Source organism: Microcaecilia unicolor, chromosome 6, assembly GCF_901765095.1.
Source record: "Microcaecilia unicolor chromosome 6, aMicUni1.1, whole genome shotgun sequence".
NCBI classification, from domain to species: Eukaryota; Metazoa; Chordata; class Amphibia; order Gymnophiona; family Siphonopidae; genus Microcaecilia; species Microcaecilia unicolor.
The window spans coordinates 91,909,443-91,934,344 of record NC_044036.1 but is presented as its reverse complement, the minus strand read 5'-3'; the positions used below and the strand labels follow the sequence as shown (position 1 = coordinate 91,934,344).

Below are 24,902 nucleotides of genomic sequence, written 5' to 3'. Positions count from 1 at the left end.
TAGATGCACATGGATGGAGGGGAAAGGAGTGAGGGGAAACGCTGGATATGGATGGAGGGGAAACTGCTTAATTTATGGGCTGGATTGTAACACTTTGAGGGCAGATACTGAAACTCGAGGAAGGATAGTGTCATGTGTTTTTCATGTGTGATCAAAGTGCAGTATTCTGCTAGTGTGTAGTATTTGCAGCCCTTTTTGTTTTTTTCATTAAGTAGTGAACTGGTGTTTTAGAGCCCGGTGTAATTACAGTGCTGCCTTTCCACGCTTAAGGTTGTAGCTCGTCCTGTCCTTGGAATTAGTGCTGTTATGGTTTGGTAAGGTTATGAGTGTGTGTTTGCACAAGTTTGTGTATTGCAGTGGAGAGATTGTGTGTTGGCCTTACTGAGGTGGCACCAAAACATCAGAAAGGGTTATAGAGCCTAAATCATGACACACTACCTCTTGAAGGATCTACATATAGAGCTTATGCATTTCTAAGGTCTACACTGCCATAGTATGGGAAAGGGGGTGAGGAAATACTACTTGAGAAGAAGAGTGCTGCGTAAGGAGGAAAGAAGGAAGGAAGGGAGGGAGAAAGAGCTGGCTTTTTTGGGAATAACCATAATAGTAACATAGAGGGGAATAATCGAACGTCGCCGGTGAAATAGGTCGCCGGCGATCTATTTTGGCGGCGGCGCAACAGCTGGCCGGAACCGTATTTTCAAAAAAGATGGCCAGCCATCTTTTTTTTCGATAATATGGTGTGGGCCGGCGAAATGCCTTGGATTTCGCCGGGTTTGAGATCGCCACTCTTGTTTTTCCGCGATAATGGAAAAAACTGCCGGCGATCTCAAACCTGGTGAAATCCAAGGCATTTGGCCGTGGGAGGAGTCAGCATTTGTAGTGCAATGGTCCCCCTCACATGCCAGGACACCAACCGGGCACCCTAGCGGGCACTTCAAACATCTTTTATAAACAACCAAATTAGCTTCCAGGTGCATAGCACTCTTCCCTTGTGTGCTGAGTCCCCTAAATCCCCTCCAAAACCCACTGCTCACAAGTGTGCACCATTACCCTAGCCCTAAGGGCTGAAGGGGGGCACCTACATGTGGGTACAGTGGGTTTTGGGGGGTTTGGGAGGGCTCAACATTACCCACCACAAGTGGAACAGGTAGGGGGGGGATGGGCCTGGCTCTGCCTTTCTGCAGTCCACTGCAACCGTTCCAGGGACCTGCATACTGCTGTCAGGGTGCTGGGTATGCCATTTGAGGCTGGCATACAAGCTGGCAAAAAAGGTTTGTATTTTAATAATTTTAGTGTGGGAGGGGGTTGGCGACCACTGGGGGAGTACGAGGAGGTCATCCCCCATTCTTTCCGGTGGTCATCTGGTCAGTTGGGGCACCTTTTTGAGGCTTGGTCGTGAAAATAAAAGGACCAAGTAAACCCGGCGAAATACTGCTTATCGCCGGGATTTAGTTTTCCATTATCCGCGAAAGCCGGCCATCTGGTAGCCATGCCCAAGCCTGCCCATGTCCCGCCTTCGCTTCGCCGCCAACACGCCCCTTTGAACTTTCGCCGGCGTGGCAAAGGGAAAGCAGCGAAGCTATCACAAATGTAGCTTTCGATTATACGCTTTTCGCCGCTTTTGCGAAATCGCCGGCCATATCCCGATTTGTGTCGGGAAATAGCAGGCGATTACTTTCGATTATAAGCTGTATAGTAACATAGTAGATGACGGCAGAAAAAGACCTGCACGGTCCATCCAGTCTGCCCAACAAGATAACTCATATTTGCTGCTTTTTGTGTATATCCTACTTTGATTTGTACCTGTGCTCTTCAGGGCACAGACCGTATAAGTCTGCCCAGCACTATCCCCGCCTCCCAACCACCGGCTCTGGCACAGACCGTATAAGTCTGCCCAGCACTATCCTCACCTCCCAACCACCAGCCCTGCCTCCCAACCACCAGCTCTGGCACAGACCGTACAAGTCTGTCCAGCACTATCCCCGCCTCCCAACCACCAGTCCCGCTTCCCACCACCGGCTCTGGCACAGACCATATAAGTCTGCCCAGCACTATCCCCGCCTAATGAATATGTATGAGATATCTTATACATATTCATTATGGTTATTCCCAAAAAAGCCAGCTCTTTCTCCCTTCCTTCCTTCCTTCCTTCCTTCCTTCCTCCATATTAGCACATTCGTTTGCATATATATATATATATGCAAATGAATATGCCATGCCCCATCCTTTGTCCCCCCCAAATGAACAGTCAAACTACGCCCATGACTGGTACAGCAAAAAACAAACCCAGGCAGCCACGATCAATATTCTCTCCCAAAGTTGTCTTGGAACAAAAAAGCAAGTCGTTTTGAAAAACAAAAAGTTACACACTGCTTTCATACACGCACATCATTGCTTGAATGCATGTATGAAATCCATGTGTAGCAGTGAAACGCTGTGGAGGCACATCCACAGCACATGCTGCTGTTCTTCAATTGACTATCTTACGCATGCACTGCTTAATGAGTGGCTATTCTATGCATACGCTGGAGCTTCCACTACCAAGCTGCTTGTTGAAATTGTGTGCAGCTCATTTGCATGTGATTTCCTTCCAGCACTGTTCGCTTTTTAGAACTCAGTAATTTTTTCTGGGGATCGAAAAGCCCACAGTTTTTTTGCGAGGGCTTTTGTGCATCTGGCCCTTAGTCCCTTGAATTTTCAAAGGGAAACTCCCACAGTGAACGTTTGCACGCAGGCTCAAAAATAGTTTGAAAATGATGTCCTTTATCCAAGAAAACGAAAATGTTTCTGAGACAGATAATAAAGGTATGTTCTAGTGAAAGTGAAAACGAAATAAAAGGGAACAATATGCGGTAGAGAAACAGAATATAGGAGGAGATGTAGAATAGCGTTTTGTCAGTAAAAGAGGAAAAAGACCAAAGAAAATGAAAAGGAAGGAGGATTTGATTTGATTTATTGGATTGATATTTCCCCTTTACAACTTTGGGTCAAAATGGATTACAAATACAAAAATATATAAAATCAAATATAACATACAATAACATTAAATTTTAATTCATATACTAGACAAGAGGAGGAATTTTGGAAGGGTAAGATTGTGATGTAAGAGAAAAAAGAGTTACAGAGCTAAAGAGAAGGCAGAAGACTTCAGTAAATTCACCCCCAGCATGCAGACCACTTACATCAGGCTCATTCCAGAGCCCAGGAATACAGAAGGACTCCAGCAAATCACTGCCACACAACAGTAAGATCCGAAGCTCTGAGGAAAACAGAAATGAGAGCTATAAGATTTTTATACTTTTTGAGGTGAGACCTACCAAGGAGGCAATAACTATAACACTTTTATCAAGTACATTGAAAGCAAGAATGTGAAGGAATCTAAAGATATAAGACACCTGCAAGCCTGAAGACTATTGAAGTGTTGTATATTCAGGTACAGTGAGTATTTTTCTGGCAATGGCGGGGATCACATTTACAAAACAAACGAACAAAAAGAAAACATACAGTGGAATTTGAACCTGTGTCCCTTGGTTTCCAGACCAATGCATTAACCACTAGGCTACTCCTCTGTGTTGCAAGGTTGTCTGTGTGGACATTTGCATAAGAATGCTGCCAGACAGAAGTGCATGTGCCTTGTTTTCCCGTTTATAATTTAAACTTTTCAGTTTGTGGAAACCAGGCTCTATGACAGCTTCCAGTATTATGGCCATTTTTATTAGAGCAGCAATCAAGTGTAAGAAGCAGAGTAGTGGTCAGGGCAGTAGACTTTGAACAATGGGACCTAGGTGTAAATCCCACTTTAACTTTTTTATTTCTGTACAAATATGTGAGCCCTCCTGGAACATAAAAATACCCACTTGTACTTGAATTTATAAGACGTCTGCAAGCGTGATGGCTATTTTAGTGGTGTACCTTTAGGGACTATAGGTTTTTATCTGGTTCTGGAGGGCTCACAATAAGGTATAAAGGAATTAAGGTGGAATTTGCGATTTTTGGGAGGCTTTTCCTTCCAGATTTTTTAAAAATTGAATTTATTTCTGTTTACATATGAAGGTTTGCTTAATTGCTTCTGTGATATTTGTACTTCACATATACCCTATATTTTTTTTAAATTATTTTATAGGCATGTCAATCCCTTTAACTGGTGCCAGAAGAGACTTCCGGAAAAGTTCAGAGTAGCACTGAATTGACTTGCCATTTGTACCAGGGCAGTAAGTGATGCAGTCTTATTCATTCATAGGCCTGGGGTTCCCTTGAATATAAAAAAATGTATCAGAAAAAGAGTTAGTGCTGGGCTTCTCAAAGCTATTTATTGGTGCTTATATCCCACATACTCTGAGTGTTAATTATTCAGTTCTATGTGGCTTACAATAATTAAGACTAGAAACGTAGACGATATATTTTTTACAAGTATGAAGAAAACAAACAGTGAGATTTTGAAAAGAGCAAACAAAAATATCATAACATTTGCTGTTTAGATCATTGTCTAACAATGCAAAAAAGGAATGCCTTGAGAAATTTGTGAAATAATAGATAGTTGTTAATCCTTTTTATCTCACTAGGGATGGCGTACCACCATTTTGAACTTGTATGTGAGAAATCTCTGTTCAATATGGATTTATATCTGATGCTTTTATAGCTAGGAAAATGTAGTATTAGATAGTTTCTTGATCTAGTAGACATATTGAAGGCATAAGTCATGACAGAAAATTGTAAGCCACATTGAGCCTGCAAATAGGTGGGAAAATGTGGGATACAAATGCAATAAATAAATAAAGGTAGGTAAATCTGTCTGCTTCATCATGTAATCTGGGCTCATGCCATGGATAATTTTGAAGATGAATGTACATGTTTTAAAGATGATTATGGCTTTGATTGGTGGCCAATGTAATTTTGATAACAGTGGGAATGCCCTATTGTATTTTGAAGCTTTGCATATGAGTCTAGCAGCAGTATATAGGGTAGTTTGAAGTTTTTTGATGAGGGATTCCTTATTGCCTAACTGCCTTACTGAGTTGCAATAATCCAGTTGTGAAACGACTAATGTTTGAATAAGGGAATGAAAAGTAGAAAACAGGAAGAAAGATCTGATTCTTTTCAGCTTCCATAAAGTTCAAAATGTTTTGGTTACTACGGTGTTAATTTGATCTTCACATGATAGGAATTGGTTGATGATGATCTCAAGAATTTTCAAATGATGTTCTAATGGATAGCAGTGGCGTAGCCAGACTGCCAATTTTGGGTGGGCCTGAACCCAATCTGGGGACCAGGCTGGAGAGGCAGATCCTCTCATGTTAACTTTGTATGTTCTGGATTTGAGGAACCCCATGAACCCCTTATGAACATCTCCGCAGTTGCCCACTGCATCAAGAATTGTAGATAAGATGTTATGATCTACCACGTTGAATGCACTGGACATGTCAAATTATAGTAAGATAATCTTCCTACCCACGCTTAAGATCCGTCTGAATTTAGATATTAATATAATGAGTACTGTTTTGGGACTGTAGTTGGGTCTAAATCCTGATTGTGTGTAGTGAAGTAAAGAGAAGTGTGATATGTATTCCATTAGTTATTTTCCTACCAAGCCCTCCATTATCTTCAGGAACAGGGGTATTGAAGCCACCAGTCTGTAACTGGATGTGTCATTCAATTTACCTAAAGGATTTTTAGGAATAGGAGTTAAAATTATATTTCCCTACTCAGTTGGAAAGGAGCCACTTTTTAACATGGAGCATATGTAATTATGTAGGATGTTGATGAAAATGTCAGGAACTTTTGACAGAATGCAGCTAGGGCGTATGTCAAGGGTATAATGTGAGTATTTGCTGAGGAAGGATCTGACCTCTGTGGTAGAAGGAGGATTGAAATAGGACCAAATCCTATCAGTTTTTATGCCTTTGTATTGATGTGACCCCACACTTAGTTGGGTTTTCAGGCTTCCCACAGTGGATGTGAATAAGATAAATTACCATATATTGGCTTTCCAGTGTATGCAAACTTAGCACATACATATTCATTATGGAAAACCTAAACAATGGACTGACTTTGGGGTTCCCAGGACAGGTTTGGGAAGCCCTGAATTAGTGAATGGGCAGAGATAAGAAAAGAAATAAAGAATATTTTTTAAAATTCTTTTCAATAGTTTTGATGAAATATAGATCATTAAGATATGTTCTTCAATAATGCGCATTATTGCTCCATAATCCATGTCATTTGCTGATAGTGTGAGTTAATTGTGGGTAACATATTATTCAGTGAGAACACATCTTACTGCAAAAAAATTAAATAAATAAAAGCTTGATGTGAGTTAAATAATAATGAGCTATGTTCCATGCGAATGCACGCAAAGTGGCTCATTAAAATGAAAATGGAATAATATGGTTTATGGTAAACTTCACAGGCTGGGTTATTCCAGAGCAGTTAATTACATCTCTTGAGGTCTGCAATACGTATCTTTCTGGTACCCCTTTCTATAATTAAGAGAGCCCGAAGTCTATGAAGTAGTACATTTAAAACTAATTGGAGAAAATAATTTTTCACAATACATAATTTAAGCTCTGGAATCCTTTGCTGGAGGACGTGTATAAAAAGTTAGGAAGAGGTATCAAAGTATTACATTTTACTGCAGGAGTCACTAGCCTGCAGTAACTCAATACTGCATGTTAAGAACTCCAATTGTAAATGAATACTGCAACTTGTAATCAACCTCACAAACTGAATTTATTTTTCTCCCTGGGAGCATCGGGCCACTAACACATGACCTGATACTCTACAGAGCCTTCTTCAAAAGGCCAGTGCATCAATTAAAAACTCCCACCCCAACACTCTTTGGCTGAAGGTGCCTCCCCTCCCTTTGATCACCAAGTAAGGTCACCCCCTCCCCAACTCCACAGAACTATTCCCTAACTTATCCATAAGGCATCCCCTGGATCCTGGAGCAGCCCCCTCCTGTGATCTTCTTTGGTGTTTGGCAGGAGAGGCAGCAGCAATCTCCAGTCACTCCTGCCCTGTCAGGTGCCGGTTTCAAAATGGCTGTGATTGAGTCCTAGTGATAATGTCATGGTACTCAAGGGGTCAAGCTGCATTATGTAGCGGGAATTGCAGTAAACGTACATGCACTATGGTAAAAGTAACTAACCCCCTCCCTTTAATGTAGCTGTGTTCCAGGAGAAAATGTGCATAAAATGTTATTAAGGTAGACTAGAGGAAAACCACTGGGCTAAGTAGCATAGTATCTTGCTAATTTTAGGATCCTTCCAGGTACTTTGGATCTGGATTGTCCACCATTGGAAACAGGATACTTGTCTGACCAGTATGTTGTTATGAATGAGACAGTAGCACTAGATGCCTTAGACTGCTGTGGTACACAGATTTGCTGATAAAGTGAAAATTGCCATTCAGTGCATTTCAAAGATGCAAACTCAAGTTACACACTGTGAACAAAGCTCCTGTTATCAAAATGATATAACTGCATTTGTGTGTTATTTTTATTCATGCATCTGCCTTGTTTTGCTCATCTTTCATAGATAATTGGACAGCTCCTGCTCTATAGTGAAACTATCCAGCTTATAATCGAAAGAGAAAAACGCCTATATTTCGACCTAAATCGGGAGATGGGCGTTTTTCTCCCAAAGGCACCCAAATCGGTATAATCAAAAGCCGATTTGGGGCATTTCCAACTGCACTCCGTCGCGGAAACGAATAAAGTTGATGGGGGCATGTTGGAGGTGGGACTGGGGTGTGGTTATCAGCCAAGGAGAGATGGGCGTCTGTAGCTGATAATCGAAAAAAAAGGCATTTTTACCGCGATTTGGGTCACTTTTTTTGGACTTTTTTTTCACGAACAAGTCCCAAAAAAGTGCCCCAACTGCCCAGATGACCACTGGAGGGAATCGGGGATGACCTCCCCGGACTCTCCCAGTGGTCACTAACCCCCTCCCACCAAAAAACCCCCCACTTTAAAAACTTTTTTCCCAGCCTGTATGCCAGCCTCAAATGCCGTACCCACCTCCATGACAGCAGAATGTGTTCGATCCTATCACAGCCTTTCCCTGAGTCAGATGTGGCTCTCGGGTGCACTACAGGGTCACATCAGCATTGCATTGTGGTGGGTGTAGGGTATTGGGCTCCGTGATTTCATTAGCTTGTGTTACAGTCTCACGATGTTGGTAGTTGGTAGGCTCTTCTCCCATGGTGCTTTTCCCCCTGCCTACTGGGTCAGAGTGTGCCCTGTTGTGTTTCCTGTTGTAGTCCATGCGGTAGTGGCCATTTTTGTAAGCCAGTTTTAGTTCCCTTTCCTGTGTTAGCCACATTACAGAACTTAGTTCTTACCTTGAATGTGGCTGAAAGAGGGCATTGTACAGCATTCTTCCAGCTCGGACCTACTGCTAATCTCAGTACCAGGGAGACTCGTTGCCAGTGGGGCACAACCTCTGCAGTTAACTGTGAGTAAACGTGCTTATTCCAATAAACGACGTTTTCGGAGAGATTAGTCTTCAGGTGTCAACTGGTGTGCCAATGTTATATAGCAACAACAAGTCCTAGAGGCCTGCGTTTATGCAGGTCCCTGGAGCACTTTTAGTGGGTACCGCAGTGCACTTCAGGCAGGTGGACCCAGGCCCATCCCCCCCCACCTGCAACACTTGTGCTGGTAAATGGGAGGCCTCCAAAACCCACTGTACCCACATGTAGGTGCCCCCTTCACCCCTAAGAGCTATTGTAGTGTTGTACATTTGTGGGTAGTGGGTTTTGGGGGAGGGGGTTGGGAGTTCAGCACCCGTGGTAAGGGAGCTATGCATGTGGGAGCTTTTTCTGAAGTCCACTGCACTGACCTAGGGTGCCCAGTTGGTGTCCTGGCATATCAGGGAGGCCAGTGTACTACCAATCCTGGCCCCTCCCATGACCAAATGGCTCGGATTAGGACGTTTTTGAGCTGAGTGTTTTTAGTTTCCATTATCGCTAAAAAAAACAAACGCGCAGCTCAAAAACGTCCATTTTTTCGAAAATACGGTTTGGCCCGTCCCTTCACGGACCCATTCTCGGAGATAAACGCCCATGGAGATAGGCATTCGCGTTCGATTATGCCCCTCCACATCACTTAACCCTCCATTGCCCCATGTAAGCTGCATTGAGCCTGCCATGAGTGGGAAAGTGCAGGGTACAAATGTAACAAAAAAAAGTGGGGTTTTTTTTCATGAAAGCATGGGTTCACAAAAGGAATATTTCATTATACTTGAATCTTCATTTTTCCATTTTCATAGAAACCTCTCATTTTTCCCTTGTCTAGTAAAAAGAAGAGAGAATATACAAACTCTGGTGGATTTTTATTTTTCCCTAACATCATTGTGTTTGTCACTACCAGTTTCCAGGAATAAAAGTTGTCAGTCAACATAAGAGCATCATTATATGTTCTATCACAAACTGAGAAAGCACACATCCTCTTCCAGTTCTAGTGTAGACTCCAAATACATCATTGCATACGAAGACAATGTTCATACTCATACTCTATTTCTAAATATAATAAGAGTCCATATGAAGCATTATAGCTGGGGATCCAGTCATGGATCTTTGCAGTGTTCCCTAAATAGAATTCTTATCTCTAATGCTTCATTGTTTTTAGTGTACTAGAGGAGAATAAATACTTTCTTCTGAAAATTGCATGCATGAATTATATGCGGTTAGATCCATGGTATTTAATACTTTGACCATGAAAGATTCTAATATGGTCCACTCACCAATCTCCTCGTATCTCATCACCGTCCCAAGATTTGCATTTTCATCTAGTAAAAGCACAAAAAGAAAGAAAGCATGAGAATACAAGAAAGGAGAATGTATGACTAAAGGAAAAGTAGACTATTAGAGGCGTTTTCCACTGCAGATCTGGCTTTAACATCTACGCTATGTCCGTAAAAAAGTGAGCCCTCTAAATATGTTTCAATAGCAACCTTGAACCAGCACCAATTTAATTAAAATTTACATACACACAGTGACACAGATATCACAAATTTTACAAACTGCTGTCACAAATCCCAGCTTACGACATGACTTAATTACTTACTTACTCACTGACGTCCTCCATGATGTCATTGCGCGTTGATAAACAAACAAAGTGTTGTCAAAAGAAGATTGAGTTTTAATTAAAATACTCAGAGTTGAAAAAGGATACAGCACTAAAAGAATAATGGCTGAATTTCCGACATTCCGACTGTTCAGGTTGACAATAACTGTGTTAGAAATTCTAACTTTTGGGTAGTGCTATTTAAAATTTGACATCTCAGTAACTTGAATGTGGATTATACTTGAATAGATATCACTCTGTGCACGTAAAATTTAAATTAATTCAGTGCAGGTTTGCGGTTCCTATTTCAAAATGTTTAAGTGGGGGGGAAATCACTTTTTTCCGTACACAGTGTTCATCCTAGTCTTGATGCCACCTGCTAACATCTCAGCATATTTCCCTGTGTCGGGTATAAAAAATTACTTTTAATAACGAGAGAAAAAGAGACTGTTTGAGACGTAGAAAACTTTTTCATAAACTTTATATCTAGGAGGCCTCATATGAAGACTTGAATAAATGCTCCAAATGCGGGGTTATCAAAGGTAGGAGGAAAGTTTATAAAGAGGCGATATTGTTGGTTAAGAAAGTCATTTTGAAATTTTGGGTGAAAGAGGATGAACCCTTGGTATAGTGTTGCATTAACTATATGCATGAGATGGCAGAGCAAATACTTGGGTCTGAAGCCAGAATGTTAAGCTGGACACCAGTGGAATTATCACTTGGAAAGAGTATAAAAGGATTACTCTGTGGAACAGGACCTATGTTCAAAATTAAGGGAGGGAACAATGAAAACTGAAGCCATGAAAAGACAACATATATGATATTCAAAGTGAATTTGTTTGACAACATCTTAGAAATGTTGATGGGAATATGTTGCATTATATGGGGCTTATTTCCAGTTGCTAATAAAGATATTTACAGAAAGAAAAGACAAGTTATGTGAAATAGCTTAATGCTGTTCAGCTTCACTGCTGTGTGTATCTGTTTATGTGCATATATAGCTACTGTAAAATACTTCCTGCTTAGTCCTGTAACCTTAACAATCATAGTTTAAATGTTGCATGTGACTCTATTTTTTCAGTCTCCTTGAGATCTGCTTTGATCATACCTCAGTCAGCTGTAACCTTGGACCCTATTGGTCAATTCCATAGCCCCCTAGCACCTTGGGTAGTCCTCTGCCTCTCTCTTCCTACAGAGAAACTCTCCATATTGGCTCCAACACAGCAAGGCAAGTCTCAGGAGTATCTATTCTCCTCTTTCAGCCTCACAAATCCATTACCCCTTTTACCGGTTCAACATTCATTGAATGTGACCTTCACCTCCATTCATTTCCCACAGAGGTCATTCAACCAATTAGCAGCCTATCCTGTCAGTGGCTGCTACACTGGGACAATTAATTCAGGAAGGTTCTGCTACAGTCTGGTTTCAATGATCTTCATTCACTAAATTTCATGTTTTTTACTTCTGTATTAAACAGTTTGAAACTAAGAGTTTGAGTCTCTTCTATGAACATTGGATTTATTTAGCTCTCTGTCTAATTTTGCATTGGAGAAACGCGATTTGAGGACAGAAAAATGGATACTATAAGAAAAGACTGATGGACTAATGCTTGCTATCAGTGAGGTGAGGATCAATATTTGTAAATGGGGGGGTGGGGGGGAGTACAAGCAGGTTGAATATAATTTGTGTTAGTCTTCTCTCAATTTCCTAAATGTGTCTGTATATAGCATATATGCTGTTAACTCACACTTTTCGTCAAATTTCCTCACACAAATTCTACATTGGCCTTTCGTAGTCTTAATGGATTGTGGGTTGGTGGTCTGTGGTTGACTGTTTATGCAGAGAATGACAAAGGAGAGCAAAGATGTTTATATGTTCCTCTAATTGACATAAATTCATTTGAGGAAATAGGATAAAAGAAGAGAAAGAAGCAAAAGACAGACAGAAAACATAAAAATCACTGGATGTTTTCAATTTTTTACCAACAAAAGTGAATCGTTCCATTGGAGGGCGAACACAGCAAATCCTGCTCAGTCCTTCTCCCACCTTCCCTATAATTTTTGCTGAAAAAAAAACCAAAACCAAAAATGTGAGTAAATAAAAGAGAGGTAGATACAAAGAAACACTCTCTGAGAAAGATAGAAAGAGGTGGGAAAAGAGTGACTATAAAAGATAACAAAAGAAATATCAAAAGAGCATAAAAGGGGCCTTTCAGTCTTTTCTAAGGTCTGTGTCTATTCCATAGGAAAGCATAGGGAGAACAGTCAGTGTGGACTGAACCAAACCATTTTGTTAAGGTCTTCCCCTTCAGGAGTGGCCACAAAGGTACAGCACTGGGATTGGTCAGTGTGTTCACAGGAAGATTTTAATCGGTGTCTTCTGGAAAGTTGGATTGGTGTGAGAAAAGAAGGTTGTGTCTCCTGCCTCTTGCAGACAGTTCTGGATCAGGGAGATGTGCAGTCTTCTGCCCAGTATGCCTGTGCCCCTCTGCCTGACATGGCTCAGGAAAGGAGAAGCTTAGTCTCCTACTCCTAGTTGTCTGCCTCCTATATCTAATGCCCTGTAGTGGATGCAGAGGTCCAAGCAGTAGAATTCTCTGGTGGTGGTTCTGTTATTCAGTGAAGCAGTGTTCCTGAGGGAACCAGCTGTGTGGAAATTTGGAAGGAGAATTCTTTTCAACCAATGTTTAATCCCAGACTCTTCAGGTGTTTAGAGGTGGAGAAAAGGAATTTCAGAGGAGAGATTCCAGAAGTGGGAGTACCAGGTACTAAGAAGAATCCTTGAGAGCTAGGGAACCCAGTAAAGATATAGAGGGAACTCAAAGTTTAAAGGGAGGGAGGGTATCTCAAAAATGTTTGGAATAAAGGATCTAATCTCTGCTCTGCTCTTATATACTTATATGCGCTGCATTTGAACCTGTCATTGACTGTTTTCTTTGAAGAAATCTTTTTCGGTAAAGGGTCATTCTGGACACCACAAACTTGTCTGAAGTGTCACATTTAATAATATAGTAGCTCTTTGGCCCTGAAGTAGAGAATTCCTTTCCCCCATTAGAGAATTCAGGCCAATTTTGTAGGTAGCCTGTGAGGCACAGACTTGGTACTAAGTGAATCTTTAATCTAAGTACTCTGAAAAGAGGAAACAAAGCTGAGACTAAAAAACAAGAAGTATAGAAAAGATATGTAACACCTCTTCTTAGTACCCATTCCAGACCAGTTCCAGGTCTAAGTCTAATGGATTGTCTGCAGAACCTGGTGTGGATTCTTCAACAGGGAGAAAGGATTCTTCATTTCATAGCTCATGGTGTACTATTGTTAGTTTAAGATGATACTTCAGACAACTTAATAGTGATCCTTAATAAAAGTATTTACTGAATTAAAGTTTCTTTAATATAAACAGTGCACATAGTATCAGGCAAAGTGGCAATTTCTCAGTATACTAGTACAACAAAATATAACGGGTTAGAATAGATTCTTTCTTCCACACACATCTGGGACACCATCCTTCCATTCTTTGGGTCTCTTCTGGATCTTTGCTGGGTTTCCTGACTTTCTGGGGAACCTTTTGGTATCTAACATTATAAGGTATATCATCCCATTAACCATTAAATAATCAACATAACTCTAATCCACATATACATTTTCACATACCATAAAAATCATTAGAACCTTAAAACATTTTTTAGGGAAAAGTTTTGGAACAATTTTTAAGGGTGCTCAGTTTATACATCAGTCAAATAAACATACGACCGGCTGAGTCAAGAACCATCAATGCACCACTTGTGTTCTTTTTATCTAAAGTGCCGACCTTGCAATCGTCAGCATTTACCAGTAGTGAACTACTGCACTGCCCAATTCCAGCTATGCCGTTGAAAATTATTATTAGTTTTTATAAACAATCATATAACTGTACAGCAATACTCCCTTGTCATAAAACGAGCAGATAAGGGGGGCACCACTGTAGTAATAGATCATACTCTATATGCACAAGAAGCTTACAGACAACCTGATGATGTTCAATTTTATCAAAACCTTGAGTATGATCCCACTGTTTCCAACACAGAGGGTACTATTTCCATTAAAGAATACAAATTTTTGAATAGAGAATTTCCAAAGATCCCTCACATTTATTTTATACCTAAAATCCACACGTCATTGGTTAACCCCCCTGGAAGTCCAATAGTGTCAGGGTGGGGTTCATTGATGGAGCCTTTATCTTAATATGTGGGTTTTTATCTTAAACCTTTTGTGTTTTTACCTAGCTCTTGTGTAAGGGATTCTTCTCATTTTTTACACAGCGTTTACAGCAATTGCAAGATCTGAACCATGATGACAACCTATCAGTTACATTAGATGTCAATTCCCTATAAACAAATATACCTCAAGATAGGGCTTTGAGTACAGTAAATCATTTGTTGTCACAAGCATATATTTCTGGGTCCAAATTAAATCTGTTAAATAAGATGACTGAAGAAGACTGAACTTGTGGTGAAAAATACTTATTTTCAACTTGAACAACAATTTTTCTTACAAATAAAAGGAGTAGCAATGGGTGCTATGGTACATCACTCTATTGCTTGTTTATTTATGACTATTTGAAGAACAGTATATTTATGGAAGTCGTTATTGGATCAATATCATTTTGTGGAAACAGTTTATTGATGATGTCATTGTTGTATGGAAGGGTACTCAAGTTGAGCTATGTAATTTTTTGGAATATGTAAATCAGATAGACCCTCACATTACATTTACTTCACATGATTATGATAAAAAAATAGGTGACATTTTTGGATATTGCTGTGGTTCTTTTACTACTACATTGTTAAGAAAGAGAAGTGATAGAAACAAATTTTTACACTATTCAAGTTTTCATCCTAAAGGATTATGTGATAATATACCCATGGGTTAATTTCTTAGGGTCAAATAGTTGTGTTCAACTACGGCACAGTACAAAACACATAAAGTGGACATGTATCACAGGTTCATTGATAGAGGATATCCATCACAAATAGTGAAACAAGCCTATAAGTGAGCATTATATGCCAATAGGGATTGGTTATTCTCTAAACAGCCTGCAGAACTTACTGTGCCCTTGGTTTGTGTTCTGCCATATTCATCTCAAGCCCATATGGTTCGTCATTATACAAAAATATTGGCATGTTTTAAAGGGTCATCCACAATTGCAAGAAGTGCTGAAGTTTGCATTTAAGAGGAGTTGTAATGTAGGAGAGATTTTGACAGGTTCTTTAGCACAACTGCTAACTCCAGACTCCGTTCCTTTTATCTTGCTGCACCATATGCCTGGAATAGACTTCCTGAGCTGGTACGTCAAGCTCCATCTCTGGTCGTCTTCAAATCTAAGCTAAAAGCCCACCTTTTTATGCAGCTTTTAACTCCTAACCCTTATTCACTTGTTCAGAACCCTTATTTCATCATCCTCACTTTAATATTCCCTTATCTCTTGTTTGTCCTGTTTGTCTGTCCTAATTAGATTATAAGCTCTGTCAAGCAGGGACTGTCTGTTCATGTTCAAGTGTACAGCGCTGCGTACGTCTAGTAGCGCTTTAGAAATGATAGGTAGTAGTAGTAGTAGTTCTTGGACACCTTAAATGTGGTAGATGTAAATACTGCCAGTATGCTTTAGAGATTGACCACATCAACATTCCAGGAACAAATTGATTTTTCTATCTGCAACAGTGTATGGATTGAACAAGTGAATGTGTATTTTACTACATAGTTTGTCCATGCGGGCTTTATTATATTGGACAGACAAGAAGGAGTATTAAGGTCTGCATTGGAGAACATGTGCATAATTTAAAATGCACTAGAGTAGAAGCTCTGTTGGTAACACACTGAAAGAACAACACTCGATACAGGATCTGTGTTATACTGTATTATTACAAGTGCGTTTACCAAGGGGTGGGTACATTTCAGAAGTACTACTGTGTAAAGAGCAGCAATTTATCTTTCACTGGGACAAAGTGAGCCCTAAGGGTTTGAATAGAGAAGTTGAATGGTGAAGATGGATGATTTGTTTGGAAGTTGTCAAGTTACGTGAAATGTAAAGTATTTAAGCCTGGTGTTATGTGATGGTTGAGGTTTCCATGATAATAAGTATATGAGTGGAGTTTCCCTTTGGTAAGCAGCCGATAACAATTATATTATATTAGTTAGGTTTATTTATTATGTTGGTTGTTATGGCTTTTAAAAGGATGTGATAGAATGATATGAAACTGTTTTTTGCTTTGTAGTTGTTTCCTCCTGAGGAAGATTCACGAAACTCAGAAGTGAGTAGAGGGAATATTTGAAATTTGTTTGCATGGGCATTTGGTAATGGACCTGGACTGAGCATTTACATTATATATATATTTTTCATTGCACATTGTGTATCAGCAAAACCACTGGACACCATACGACAATTGATATCATCTGGAATCAGTTTAAAATCGTGAGATAAGTATAGTGATTGGAGTTATTTAAGTAACCTTGAAAGAAGGAGTATAGGTCACACATTTTGGTCATGAGAATTATATTTAGTATTGCTATACAATTGTATGATTTTTTTTATAAAAACTGATAATAATTTTCAATGGTATAGATGGAATTGGGCAGTGCAGTAGTTTCCTACTGGTAAGTGCTGACGGTTTGCAAGGTTGGCACTTTAGATAAAAAGAACACAAGTGGTGCGATGATGGTTCTTGACTCAGCCAGTCGTATGTTTATTTGACTGATGTGTGAACTGAGCACTCTTAAAAACTGTTCCAAACATTTTTCCTAAAAAATGTTTTAACATTCTAATGATTTTATGGTGTGTGAAAATGTATAGTGGATTAGAGTTATATTGATTATTTAATAGTTAATGGGATGATATACCTTATAGTGTTAGTTATCAATTAAGAGGTATTAGGTAATAGTTTTTTCCTGCAGTATTTTGGTATACCTGATAGTCCTCCTGCTTGTATCTCTCCGTCGCACTCATTTTTCCTTCTCCACTTCTGGATTCCTGGATTAAACACTGTTTCGGCAGTTGTTTCATTTTCTTTGTTCCAATCTCCTCATTGCTGGATTACTCAGAACTTTCCACCAGTAGATGCCAGAAACATCAACACAGGAGCTTTTCTGCACCCACCATACAACAGGAGCCAGCTCTCTGGGTACCAGTGGGTGATGAATAGTTGATTCAGGAGACAGGTTTCCCCCTTCTCCAGCTCCAAAGACATTCAGGTACAGAAGACCAGCTTTCTTACAGGCCCAAAGGACAGAAGATTCAGTGTCTGTTTTTTTAGTCCATAAAATTTCTTAGAAAGACTGACCTTTTCCTCTTCCTCACACTAGAAAGGAACTCCACAGACTGCTGTAGAATATTCTCATGGACATACTGACCCAACCCTAGGCTGTACTGTTGTGGCCACTCCTGCAGGAATGTACCATAACAAAGTGGTTCAGTCCACTATACATTCACCACTATCCATATGTTCTCCTCTGGAAAAAGTAGTAAGTGGTCTACAGTCCTATTTGTAGATAAACAGAATGGACAAACAAAGGAGACCTCTGGACGAAGTAATGGTTAGTAGCAGAAGTAATTTTGATGTGCATTTGCAGTACCAATGGAAAGATGAGATTGGGCACAAATTAAAAATGCAAGATCCTAGTTGTCATCCCCCCAACATAGATTCACATGTAGTACACAAACACAGATGCACATGCACAGATGAGACAGGGTATGATTTATTTAGGCCCAACTTGAAAATGAAACATGAAAACTCCTAGAGTCTTCTAACACAGTGGTTCTCAAACCTGTCCTGGAGGTCTACTAGCCAGTCGGGTTTTCAGGATATCCCTAATGAATATGCATCCACTCTTGTCTGGGTTACTTAATTCCACAATAGTTACACGTATTTTGTAAACATTACACAGCAACTATGCCATAAACAAAAACTTTATTATTGAATCTTACTTGTTCCAAACTCTTATTAAAATATATCTCCACCAAATCACAACCTTTATTTCCCTCATACATAACCATTCATGCCCGCATTCCTACATACATACATCACCCCCCAACATTTCCCTGCATCTGGTCCGTCATTGAATCAAATTGATGCTTATCTTGATAATGGGAATGATGACACAATATGTCCTCAAAGCTCCTTAAATGCCAAGACGATACAGCGAACCACTAGCAGTACTAGTGGCAGTCCGATGACTCCTCAATGTTTTACACACTCCTTGGTTGCACTCTGACTGTCTCAATGATCCTTTCGGCTGCTCGATACTGCACTGTAGCTTGTTTATTCCATTCTGTCTCACTTTGACGACCGCATGTGGACCCCTGAAGATGCTGTTATAGAGAAACACGATCTGTGTAGGGTCATGGCAGTACAGCATTGTTGAGCACTGAGGTGAAAGTTGAACTCACAATACCCCGATGCATCATTGCGGTCATCAAAGTCAGACAGAATGGAATAAACAAGCTACAGTGCAGTATCGAGCAGCCGTAAGGAACATTTAGACAGTCAAAGTGCAACCAAGGAGTGTGTAAAACATTAAGGAGTCATCGGACTGCCACTAGTACTGCTAGTGGTTCGCTGTATCATCTTGGCATTTAAGGAGCTTTGAGGACATATTGTGTCATTATTCCCATTATCAAGATAAGCATTGATTTGATCATCAGAAATGATACAATGACGGACAAGATGCAGGGGAATGTTAGGGGTGATGTATATATGTAGGAATATAGGCATGAATGGTTATGTATGAGGGAAACAAAGGTTGTGATTTGGTAGATATATATTTTAATAAGAGTTTGGAACAAGTAGGATTCAATAATAAGTTTTTGAATATGGCATAGTTGCTGTATAATGTTAATGAATATGCATGAGACAGATTTGAATGCTCCATCACCTGCATTATTTGCAAATCTCACTCATCTGTGTGAGATAACCTGGGACCCATGAGTAATGCTTTCTCTAATGGACTATCCTATTCCTGGGGATGCAGTAAGAGTTTCAGAACTCTGTGGTACCCAAACGTGGCCGCTTGGACTAAACAGAAAGGACCTTGTGACAGGGGGTTACATGAATAATAGAGGCTGTGCTGACTTTACTGACAATTCTGCTGCTGCTATACCTGGCAAAAAATAGATGCACCCAAAAGAAGCATTTTCTGCCTTTTTATTTTTAAATTTCCCCAACCCTCTCTCTGCATTGGCTAATTTCATCAGATATGGAGCATAATACTTGAAAACAGTTTTGCTTTCAGTTACAACCTACCTGCAGTGGGCTTGCCGTTGGGGATGTTGTTGTTTTGGTAGATGGGTTGTGATGATTCATTCTGTGGCTGTCCAATCACAGGGGTCATGGAGGGGGTGTTGACATTGGACAGAATACATCCAGTCACTCTCTAAAGGTTAGAAAAAGGATTGTCAACCATAGACTGCAAATACTAAAAACATACACAGATCTACAGGCTCGCTAGTTGGTGCATAACTGCTGGCTGAATTCTGAAACCCTCAATCTCAATCTATTTATTTATTTATTTTATTTATTGCATTTGTATCCCACATTTTCCCACCTTTTTGCAGGCTCAAAGTGGCTTACAATACATCATGGATAGTGGAAATGATAGGGGAGTAAACATTTGGTGTTACAGAAGGATTTTGGGTTGCATAGTAATGGAATACATAATAGTAATATAACAGAAGGCATTATTAACATTTCTGGATATATGCGGGAGTTTCATATGTTTTGATCTTTGTGGTATATCTTGTCGAGGAGATGGGTCTTTAGTAGTTTGTGGAAGTTGGTCAGTTCATAGGTCGCTTTTAGGTTACGTGCCAATGCGTTCCAGAATTGCGTGCTAGAAGTCCAATGGAGTATGTTGCAACCATAACTGTGTGGGAATTAAGGGGCCCAAACATTGGTAAAAAGTGGCCTTAGCACATGCTTACATATGTCATTCCCACTAAGGCCACTTTTAACACATGGGTAAAATGGTCGATATTTCCATTTTTAGCATTAATGCCCCAATCCACCCCAGGGATAGCTGTAGGATCAGTTTGTGCCTCCAGTATAGCTAATCTTTTCATGGATGTATTTGAATAGAAATGGGTGTGTAACACCCCCTAGGAAAAAGCAAAAAAGGGGTCCACACATCTTCCACAAGAAAAGAGCAAAAAACACACATCAAGGATGGAAGTGGGACAGTACCAAGCAACCAAGGCAAACCACTGGTAAAAAGTGTCCAAACATTTATTTGACAGTAGTAAATCTGACCCAATAAAAGGACCCAACATAGGCCATGTTACGGCTGGAGAGCCTTCCTCAGGGGTCGTCAGTTGTCCCGAAAAGATTACGACTTAACTGAGCTCCCCTTAGAGAAGTACCCATTCCAGGAAGAAAACTTTTGCAATTTGTGACTTATTTGAATGAATGTCACCCTACCATCAAGTTTGATGAAACTCATCTTTGTTCTCAGTTAACATTTTTGGGGTATGATGATAAGATATCCTAAGGGAACCTTTTGACTACAATATGTATTAAACCCACGGACAGAAACACTGTTGTTTTTTGATAGTATGCATCCTACACATTTGAAACAAAGCATTCCATTTTGTCAATTTCTTAGACATTGGTGGATTTGTGGTATGAATGAAGAATTCATGAAGTCCGTGGATACGTTAAGTGCAAAATTAAGTGAGAGACTATCCTGAAGCTTTATTGGCTTACACAGACCTAAAAAGAGTGAGGTATTGAATCAGTGGTGTGCTGGAGCAGGCTCTCGAGAGCCGTTTGTTAAGTTTTTAAGAATTTTGGGAGCCGGTTCTCCATGGCTACTTTAACAAATGGATCCCAAAATGTGGGCTTGGGCCCCTCCTGAATTCTCTTTTACTTTGCTGGCGAGAGAGAGCCCCCTGTTAACAATTTACCAGCACACCCCTGGTTGTCCTTTTTGTTTAAATACAATATGCATTTTGAACAAATTGCCAAAATCATTAAAAGACATTTGAGACTTTAGAAAGTGCACCCTTGGCTTTTGTGAAAAAAGAAATGTTTTTGCTTATAGCAGAAATAGTAATCTCAATAATAAGGTATGTTGACTGGATGTTTGGAACATTGCTAAAATTTTACAACTTCTGGAAGGCATCAATCTTGTGGTAACTGTTCCACTTGTTCCATAATGTTAGACGCTACTTTTTGTGAGGATCAATGAAATGGATGTGTTTACAATTTAAAGCAGAAACCACCTGTCAGTCATGCAATGTGATTTATTTATTGCGGTGCCCTTCTAATGTATGCTATGTGGAGAAAACCTTCAGCGCATTAAAAACAAGAATGATAAGAGCAGAGACACTGCATACATGCACAAAAGAATAGGGAACCTTTAGTAGGGCATTGCACAGAAAAACATCACAAGTTTAAAGATTTGTGATGCACAGTAGTGGAGCAGGTACATACATTTGAGTGAGAGCTGCCTACGACAATGGGAACAGAAATTGATGTTTGTTTTGAACTCTGTGGAGCCCCATTGTTTAAATGTCAGTATAGACAGCTTTCAAATATTTCAGAAGTTTGTTATATAGGAAGGGCTTGATGATGTTAGGAGGCTCAACAAATCTGGTGTCTTGAAGGATATCAGGCTTATTTCGAAAGAGAAGGACGCCCATCTTTTGACACAAATCGGAAGATGGGCGTTCTTTTCACAGGGTCGTCCAAGTATAATCTAAAGCCGATTTTGGACGTCCCCAACTGCTTTCTGTTGCAGGGGCGGCCAAAGTTCACGGGGGCATGTCGGAGGTGTAGTGAAGGCGGGACTTGGGCGTGCCTAACACATGGACGTCCTCAACCCATAATGGAAAACAAAGGGCATCCCTGACGAGCACTTGGACTTTACCTGGTTGTGTTTTTCTTATGACCATTGCACAAAAAGGTGCCCAAACTGACCAGATGACCACCAGAGAGAATGGGGGATAACCTCCCCTTACTCCCCCAGTGGTCACTAACCCCCTCCCACCCTAAAAAAAACTTTAAAAATATTTTGTCCCAGCCTCAAATATCATACTCAGATCCATCACAGCAGTATACAGGTCCCTAGAGCAGTTTTAGTGGGTGCAAAGGTGCAGTGCACTTCAGGCAGGCGGACCCAGGCCCATCCCCCCCTAACTGTTACACTTGTGGTGGTAAATGTGAGCCCTCCAAAACCCACCACAAACCCACTGTACCCACATCTAGGTGTCCCCCTTCACCCATAAAGGCTATGGTAGTGGTGTACAGTTGGGGGCAGTGGGTTTTGGGGGGGGTTGGGGGGCTCAGCAGACAAGGTAAGGGAGCTATGTTCCTGGGAGCATTTTATGAGGTCCACTGCAGTGCCCCCTAGGGTGCCCGGTTGGTGTCCTGGCATGTCAGGGGGACCAGTGCACTATAAATGCTGGCTCCTCCTATGACCAAAGGACTTGCATTTGGCCGTTTCTGAGATGGGCGTCCTTGGTTTCCATTATCGCCGAAAATCAGAAACGACCAAGTCTAGGGACAACCATCTCTAAGGACGATCTAAATTTTCAAGATTTGGGCGTCCCTGACCATATTATCGAAACGAAAGATGGACGTCCATCTTGTTTAGATAATACGGGTTTCCCTGCCCCTCCACTGGGACATTTTGTAAGGATGTCCTCAACAAAACTTGGGCGTCCCTTTCGATTATGCCCCTCCACGTAATAAAAATTTGGTCGTATTGGTCATTGCTTATTGTTGTGTGTAAGTGTTAGAATAGTTTTAACTTTGTATGTTAAAAAGGTTGATGACTGAATAAAAAAATATTTAAACATAAAAATCTGGTGTCTTGAAATTTACCGCTGCACTATTATGAAGAGGTGTGGATAAATAGGGGCACAACACTTGAATGCTGGGGGCATTATTTTGCATCGCACCAAACATTTTTTGGTTGTGGTCTCTTCAGAACACTTTAAAATTTTGAATTTCACTTACGATCTTTGAAGGATTGAGATTCAGCCTCTTGATAGAAAGCCACTCGTGTTAAATCCAGACCAATAGGGCCTTGCTTAGAAACTAGCAAGATATTGTCTGCATACATATAGAATTTGATTGAACGTGACTGAATAAGAGTAGCTAAAGGTGTTAAGAAGAGATTAAAAAGCAAGGGGGAAAGAACAGAGCTCTAGGGAACACCAGAAAGTAGAGCGTGAGACTCGGAAGTGGTATGGCAGTTGAACTTGAAATGTACTATCTGTTAGAAATGAAGAAAATCGCTATCATGGGATAGGAGGTAGTGTTCTATTGTGGATTAAAAACTGGTTAAAGGATAGAAAACAGAGCGTATGATTAAATGGTCAGTATTCTCAATGGAGAAGGGTAGTTAGTAGGGTTCCCCAGGGGTCTATGCTTGGACCGCTGCTTTTTAACATATTTATAAATGACCTAGAGATGGGAGTAACTAGTGAGGTAATTACATTTGCTGACGACACAATGTTATTCAAAGAGTTAAATCGCGGGAGGATTGTGAAAAATTACAAGAGGACCTTACAAGACTAGGAGACTGGGCGTCTAAATGGCAGATGACGTTTAATGTGAGCAAGTGCAAAGTGATGCATGTGGGAAAGAGGAACCCGAATTATAGCTATGTCCTGCGAGGTTCCACGTTAGGAGTGACAGACTAAGAAAGGGATCTAGGTGTAATCGTTGATGATGCGTTGAAACCTTCTGCTCAGTGTGCTGCTGCGGCTAAGAAAGCAATTAGAAAGTTAGGTATTATTAGGAAAGGAATGGAAAACAAAAATGAGGAAGTTATAATGCCTTTGTATTGCTCCATGGTGCAACCGCACCTCAAATATTGTGTTCAGTTCTGGTCGCTGCATCTCAAAAAAGATATAGTAGAATTAGAAAAGGTGCAGAGAAGGGCGACGAAAAAGATAAAGGGGATGGGACGACTTCCCTATGAGGAAAGGCTAAAACGGCTAGGGCTCTTCAGCTTGGAGAAAAGGCGGCTGAGGGGAGATAAGATAGAGGTCTATAAAATAATGAGTGGAGTTGAATGAGTGACGCGTCTGTTTACGCTTTCCAAAAATAATAGGACTAGGGGGCATGCAATGAAGCTACAAAGTAGTAAATTTAAAACGAATCTGAGAAAATTTTTCTTCACTCAACGTGTAATTAAACTCTGGAATTTGTTGCCAGAGAATGTGGTAAAGGCAGTTAGCTTAGCCAAGTTTAAAAAAGGTTTGGACGGCTTCCTAAAGGAATTGGACTTGGGGAAAATCCACTATTTCTGGGATAAGTAGTATAAAATGTTTTGTACTTTTTTGGGATCTTGTCAGGTATGTGTGACATGGATTGGCCACTGTTGGAGACTTGATGGGCTTGATGGACCTTTGGTCTGTCCCAGTATGGCAATACTTATGTACTGCAACACAGTACCTGAGATGCCCCCACCATTCAGTATCACCCTTCTGTCTCTTTCCCTTCCCACCATTGTCCTATTTTTTTTCTTTCTTCCCATCCCCTACTATCTAGCACTGCCTCTCTCTCTGTTCTATCCTCACTATCCAGCATTGTCCCATTTCTCTCGCTGTTCCTTTCCCATCACCACCCCATCTCTCTTTCTTCCCCTCTCCCCCAACCAACATCTAGTATTGCCCATATCTCTTTCTCTCTCTCTCTCTCTCCTGTCCCCAGTCACCCCTTCCCACCTCTCTCCCTGGCACCTCCACCAGGCTGCCTTACTAGGCCTGCTGCCTCCCCGACTTACAGAAACCAGATATGGGGCCTTAATCCTCTGCATGTTGTAGCCGGCTCTATTCAGCCTACCCCTATGATGTAACTTCCTCT

The 24,902-nt window shown here is 40.6% G+C and overlaps 1 protein-coding gene across 2 annotated transcripts in view; it reads right to left on the bottom strand.

Annotated features, from left to right (window-relative positions):
- NMNAT2 (nicotinamide nucleotide adenylyltransferase 2) overlaps positions 1 to 24,902 on the bottom strand; it is a 120,445-nt gene that overhangs the window by 17,513 nt on the left and 78,030 nt on the right. The window contains exons 5-8 of one of the 2 annotated variants that reach the window (XM_030207433.1): positions 19,335 to 19,464; positions 12,046 to 12,126; positions 9,741 to 9,785; positions 3,186 to 3,262 (exon numbers count right to left, since the gene is read on the bottom strand). In XM_030207433.1, coding sequence (XP_030063293.1) covers positions 3,186 to 3,262; positions 9,741 to 9,785; positions 12,046 to 12,126; positions 19,335 to 19,464 — 333 coding nt within the window. The remainder of the gene's footprint in view (positions 1 to 3,185; positions 3,263 to 9,740; positions 9,786 to 12,045; positions 12,127 to 19,334; positions 19,465 to 24,902) is intronic. The other variant, XM_030207434.1, reaches the window with a different exon arrangement.